This window comes from Telopea speciosissima, chromosome 11 (genome assembly GCF_018873765.1).
Source record: "Telopea speciosissima isolate NSW1024214 ecotype Mountain lineage chromosome 11, Tspe_v1, whole genome shotgun sequence".
NCBI classification, from domain to species: Eukaryota; Viridiplantae; Streptophyta; class Magnoliopsida; order Proteales; family Proteaceae; genus Telopea; species Telopea speciosissima.
In genome coordinates, this window is record NC_057926.1 from 30,833,681 (window position 1) to 30,840,139 (window position 6,459).

Consider the following 6,459-nt stretch of genomic DNA (forward strand, 5'->3'; position numbering starts at 1 on the left):
AAAATATTAGTAATTTATACTTGGTCATACTGTTTTTGCAAACTTCTATGGTAAGTTCCAAGTTATACAATGTAGAAGTATCATTAACTTACATGTGACATATATAAAAATAGAGCAAGCGACCACTGCATGGTCTTGTAGCACCTGTGCCAATGCGCTTACACCAACGCAGGGGCAAATAAGAATGTGCACAGGAGCATCAACATAGATGCTATTTTTTTATTTCATGGGGGCAGGGCAGTAAAAATATAGGAAAAAGAAAGGTTGCGTAGCTTTTGTACTAGCGTGGGGGTGGAGGGCAATGAGGGGATTCACAAGGGCATTGACCAGGGAGGGATTTTTTCATTTTATAGGGGTGAGGTGGTCATTTCAGGGGGTTATTCAAACCTTTGGATGGAAAAGACATGGTCTAGATTAAAACACTGCCTTAAGTAGTATCTGAACTATATGACATCTGTTCTTCCAAAAATAAAAAAACTATATGATTATCTGTTGCACGAACTCTGGTTCTCCATTCCACTCTATTCAAAGCATGGTTTTAGTGCACGGTATCGGATCGGGTATCAGTCACCTTCAAAACTGATATGATACTAATACGGTATCGGTATGGATCGACCATATCGGACAAGTTTATCATTGATTTTTTTAAAAACTATTTACCCATTTTCCATATTGTTTCACCAATATGGTATTGGCCAGGTTATGGTATCGCTAACCTTCAAAACCATGAAATATCAACCGTATCGGGCAATCTGATACTGGTAACTCAAACCATGATCCAAAGCAGTGTCAGCTGCTAATTCATAAGCAATCACTAGGAAAAGTAATGCAGATAAGCCTAACAACATATGTAAACTCAAATTAATATAATGGAATAGAGATAGGGTATCCGTGTCGCTGCCCACAAGTTGGTAATGAATGGCACTACCAAGACAACATATAATCCTTGTGCTATTACATGTATGGATAATGGTTTGGATCTAAAAGAGAAGGAAGAAAATTCCTACAAATTTACGAAATAAGCAAAGTTATTTAGGGTAATAGAAAATATATATTAAATTGAACTGTTACAATTAAATTTTTTTTTTTGGGTAGAACTGGTGCAACTAACATCATAATTATGTAAAGGGTAAGGAGTAAAGTTGTAAAAGTAATTCAAAATAAGAAAAATGTAATTGGCATCCAAAAGACACGGAATGAAGTATTAAACAGAGTTTATTAGAGCAACAATCTAGAGAAATAGGGCGGTACTGCTATTATTTTATTAATAAAAGAAATATTTAATTACAACCTAAAAAGGGGAACATAAAAGCCTTACCTTCATCAGAAAATCTATACATACTGGAAAAAAAAAAAAAAGAAACAGAATGAGCTAGGAATTAAACATTAATTATCAAATCAAAACTCATTGTTTTTGTTCATTTGAGTATTCGAGCCCCTATGTTGATGAAGCTGCTGTCTTGCGTTTCTTTATTTTGCAAACCACCATTACTGAAGACTGTTACACAACACACAACATTTGGGTTAGTTAGAATCTGATCATATAATATCAAAAAACATAGACAAGATGAAATAATTAATTAATTAAAGCAAAGCAAGATTAGAAAGAAACATCAAGGCAATTAATTATAATACGAACCTTTGTATGCATGTACTCGTGCATTATCCAGTCGGTCTTCTTACTTTCTTTGCATGAATGTTTGCCATGACCATCAGCAAACATGTGATACGTCAATTGCTTGACGTAACCTATCGTGCTCCTCTGCTGCTCGAGTGTGTCTACAACAAATTTGTCACCTGTACAAGCCCTCCAAAAGCCATTACCAGCTGTACGATGAGGTCTTGACCCACCTTTTGCAGAGATTAATCTCAAGGTAACAGAGAAATAGAGTGATTTCTTGGCACCACTATTAACCATTTCAGCTCCTGTTAAGAAAAATCGATACATGCACGTAAATTTAAATCATTAATAGCTAATAGGAATGCAATGAGATGGATAAATAGAAAAACTAGCTAATTAAAGGGTATTTTAAGAAAGACTAAAAAGAAGAAGAAAAAGTAGAATGATTCCATAAGTACCTGGTAGTAACCATGGCTCTATGGTGTAAACATCGAATTCCTTGACCATATTTGAAGGAATATTTCCACCATTCAACTTGTTACCTAGATAATCAATAATGATCTCTTTATTCATAGGACAAAAATGGTACCCCGATGGAACTTCCATCTCCATCTCTTCTTCTACTGTTAGCAGCTGTGTTGCATCAGGAAATCGTTCGACAGTCCCTCGAGTGCCTTCACCTACAAAAAGGACCAAGAGTGACAAAGGAGAACCGGTGTGGTTTCGACCTAGGACTCTCCGTTGCCAAAGTTAGATCTCACTGCGCAAACAGATGAGTGAATAAAACTCAGGATATTCAAGATGAGTTAAGATGTCCCTTGATGGGGTTGTGTACCTTGCCTTTTATAGTAGTGTATGGTGGGGTGGAGAGTCCCAGTTGATGTGGAGTGTTTGCCGTAGGTGATAGAGTCCCTGAATAGCAGGGCTCCTCCCTGATAGGTTGTCTTCCTGTGAGATGTAGTGTCACGAGACATAGTGTCATGATTGACTTGGTATCCTTGATGGGTAGACCTATCTACGTGGTAGATGAGGTTTCTGGTGCATGAGTCCGTTCAGACCACGTGACTCGATGGGCAGTGGCCTAGAGTCCTTGGTGATACGATCTGTGCCTTATTGATGGCGGTGGTGACTGTCGTGTTCGAGGGAGACTGTGCCCGGGGATGACGTGTTCGGGGAAGTCGTGTCCGGGGTCTTCGTCTAAGGGATTAGCGCCCAAGGAGATCCATGCCCCAAGGGGGTTGGCGCCCAGGGGGTCCATGCCCCCAAGGGGGTTGGCGCCCAAGGGTGGCCGCGCCCATGGGTGTTGGTGGATGATGCCTGCGGTTGGTCCTCCACTGGCCCTGTTTTGGTTTCCTTTCTTGGTCCGGGACACATGGCGACTTCTGATTGGTTGGAGTGAATTTGGGTTCATCATTTGCCCCCCACTCTCTTGGAACGGAGTGCTCAAGAGAGTATCCCCTATCTCCTTGTATCAACTAGGGGGTTCCCTACGAATAATTTCTTCTCTGAGGGTGTGCTTGCAAATATCTTGGTGAGGGAGAGGTTAGGTTCAAACCCCTCCTTCCCCATCTTTTTATCTCTTTTTTTTTTCCTTCTTTTTGTAGATATATGCCTTTACCTCGTCCTATCATTTCACTTTTTGCTTTTCACCTCTCTCTCTCTCTTCTAGCTTTTTCTCTTCTACTTTTCACTTGAGCTTTGGTTTTGGTGACCACTCATTGTGCCCCCCAAGTGTATCTTTGGCCACAATGAGGTGCATCTTGCTTAGCTCTTAGGCACTAGCCTTGCCCTTGGTGACTTGCTTGGTGTGGTGCCCATAGCCTTGCTCCTTGTGCTTTGGTTGCTTGCTTGTGCTTGCCATTTTCTTAGGCGTATACTCACGTGCGGCTGGTGTGTGCCTAGAGGGGGACATTCCAAGCGGTCCGCTCCCGTGGTTGGCTTCTGGGTGATCCACGCCCAGACTAGTCTACTCCTATGGGGTTGGCTTCCAGGTGATCCGCGCCCAATCGGTCCACGCCCGTGGGGTTGGCTTCCAAGCGATCCACGCCTTGACTGATCTGCGCCTATGGTTGATTGGCATCGATCCGCGCCCATGGTTGGCTTTCAGGGTGATCTATTCTTGGCGTTCTGCGCCCCTAATTTTGATCGACGCCCCTGTAACTATCCGCGCCTGATTGGGTCCGCATCCCGTGTCTTCGATCGGTGCCCTTGGCAGATCCGTACCTATATGTATTGCTCTCCTTTTTTTTTTTTTCACCATCCTACATCGTTTTTTTTTTTTTTTTTTTGATTGGCTCTGCATTGGTGGTTGCAGGTTATCTCCTTTCTCTTCTCCTCGGTTGCTTGGTTTTGGGAGGCCTTCGTTCTGAGTAAGTAACCAGTTTGCTTCCTTGTCTGTTCATGTCTTTGTCGGACGACTCTGATCTGACTTCAGTCGAGGTCGAATCTATTGAGGAGTCTTCTTTGGGGTTGTCTTCCCTCGCGGATACTTCTGCTTCCTTACCTTCCCCCGTTGCTAGTGATGGGGAAGAGGCTTCTGGAGATTCCGCTCCTAGTAGAGGTCGTTAGGCCTCTAGAGCTTCCACTTCTGTCGGTGACCTTAGGAGTAAGTTGGCCCATATTGCTAGCATCTTGACTTCTTCAGACTTGGCATCCCTCCGCCAGCAGTTCCATATACCCCTTGAGGTCGTGCTTCGTGTCCCTAGACCAGATGACCGTGCTTACTCCCACCAAGGAGATGAGGTCTGCCTGTATCACATTTTCTTTGTTTATGGTCTTCGTTTCCTTGTCTCCCGCTTTGTGGAGCTTATGTTGGAGCATTGGTGCCTTACCCCCGGGCAGGTGTTGCCCTACTCTTATACTGGGCTTCTATGTGTTCTTTGCCCGGATGGGGCGTGCTAGCACTGTTCCTTTGTTCTCTTACTTCTACGTGTTGAAGAAGGGGGAAGGTGGGTGTTACCACTTCGCCCGTCGTCTCCCTAGGAGATCTCTTACTGCGTTCGACCCTCTGGTGGGTATCACCAGTTCGGTGAAGCACTGGAGGGATCGCTTCTTCTTTGTCACAGTCCCCCACTGTGCCTTGCGGTCTACCTAGGAGGTTATTGATATCAAGAGGGTGAACCGCCCTCTTGAGTTGAGCGACTTTGAGCGTGACTCCCTCCAGCGATGTCAAGGATGCGACCCGTTCGATGTTCATCAGTTAGATTCTAAGGCTTTCTTGTGTCTTTGGAAGTTGAGTCCTGGTAAGATACTTGACTTCTTTGATATTTGCTTATGTACTTTCCTTCTGTGTATTCCTGTTTTGACTTGCCTTATGTCTCTGATTGGATGTTATTGTGCAGTGGACATCAAGCCGGATCTTAGCATCTTTCACTCCAACCTGTAGAAGAGGAGCGCTCAAGCTGCTGCTTTTGGGGGTGGTTCTTCTGGTGTAGTACCCCCAGCTTCTTCTTCTCCTCCTGCAGTCACTGGGACCAAGAGGAAGGGGGGTCATGATCCCCCCAGCTCGGTGAGGACTGGGCCACGTGTTATTCTTCCACGGACGTCTCCTGCTTCCACCCCTGTGTCCACTGCTCCACCCCCTTCTAAGGGAAAGGGGCGGCCTCTGCTCCTGTTGGCACTGCCGCCGATCCGCCTACCTCTTCTCCTTTGGTGTTGGTGTGGGATCTTCTGGAGGGGGAGACCCTGGCTACTCGTGGTGTGAGTCGAGAGTGGTTGGACCTGGGTAGGCTTCCCGCGGAGCGTTCAACCCTCTGGCGGATCAGTGACGCCACACTCTCATAGAGTCTCTATCAGGACATGGCTTCTATGAGTTATTCTTCTCATTCTCTTTATGTTATTGCTTCTCTTGTGCTTGGGATGTTTATTGTCTGCCCTGTTGATTGTTGGTCCAGCACCGTGCTACTGAGGCTGTGCTTCAACTGGAGGGTCATGCTTTTTGCGAGCTTCAGATAAAGCGTGTACTGCAGAACGTGGAGAGGGAGGTCCAGGGGCTTAGGGTTGCCCGCGAGGAGGCTGTAGCACGTGAGCGGAGGGTGTCAGAGGAGCTCGAGGTGGCTGCCATTGCAGCGGCTCAGAGTTCTTTTAGAGTCCAGGCCTTGGAGGAGGAGCTCCGCGATTTGAGGTAGAGGCATGAGGTGGAGTTGTCTGAGGCTGGGGAGCGGGCAGTAGCAGCATACCAGCAGTCTCCTGAGATCACTATGTACTTTCATCAGTATAACCAAGAGATATACGATGGAGACATCAGGGACTTGGTGGTTCGCATCCTAGAGAGGGCCCCTGATTATGATTTCTCGGGGTTCCCAGAGGTTACCATGCTACTATCCGAGACTGCCGCAGTGGCTTGTGTCCCCCCTGAGGATGGCCCTGTGACGACGGAGGAGGGTGTAGCCGCACCAGAGGAGAGTGCTGCTCCTCCTGCTGAGGCTGACCTAATGTCTCCTGCTAGATCAGAGGCTGCTCCTCCATCAGATGCCCTATAATTTTATAGATGTTCCTTTTAGATGTTGAGTTTGTGGATGAGAACTTTTGGATTGTGATGCTTGCTTGTTGTCTTCCTGGGATTATATGTACTTGACTTTTTCTTTTGGTGATGTTTATATGACATGCATTTGATCCTTGTTGCTTTGATGGTTCTCGTATCTGTGCAACCCCATGTAGTTGGCGGTCCATAGGGATGTCTTATCTCGGTGGTCCATGGACCTTGGTGGCATAACGCCTTGGTGGCATAATGCCTCGGTGGCATAAGGCCTTAGGCATAAAGCCTCGGTGGCATAACGCCTTAGGCATAAAGCCTTGGTGGCATAACGCCTTGGTGTAGTGGCAGTGATTCGATTGAG

General features: G+C 45.8%; 1 protein-coding gene across 1 annotated transcript; it reads right to left on the bottom strand.

Annotated features, from left to right (window-relative positions):
- Nucleotides 1-734: 734 nt before the first annotated feature.
- LOC122644945 (NAC domain-containing protein JA2-like) lies at nucleotides 735-2,233 on the bottom strand. The gene is made up of 4 exons (XM_043838303.1): nucleotides 2,080-2,233; nucleotides 1,640-1,926; nucleotides 1,484-1,535; nucleotides 735-838 (listed from the first exon to the last, which is right to left on the bottom strand). The coding sequence occupies exons 1-4, from the start codon at nucleotides 2,231-2,233 to the stop codon at nucleotides 735-737; spliced, it is 597 nt and encodes a 198-aa protein (XP_043694238.1).
- Nucleotides 2,234-6,459: the final 4,226 nt, after the last annotated feature.

Bases quoted from the DNA above. Each gene is read 5' to 3' on its own strand.
- LOC122644945 (XM_043838303.1), bottom strand. From the start codon at position 2,233: ATGGAGATGGAAGTTCCATCGGGGTACCATTTTTGTCCTATGAATAAA. The intron at 1,927-2,079 runs GTACTTATGGAA...TTTTCTTAACAG, and splicing joins AGAGCCATGGTTACTACCAG to GAGCTGAAATGGTTAATAGT. The intron at 839-1,483 runs GTTTGCAAAATA...ATATGTTGTTAG, and splicing joins AACAGTCTTCAGTAATGGTG to GCTTATCTGCATTACTTTTC.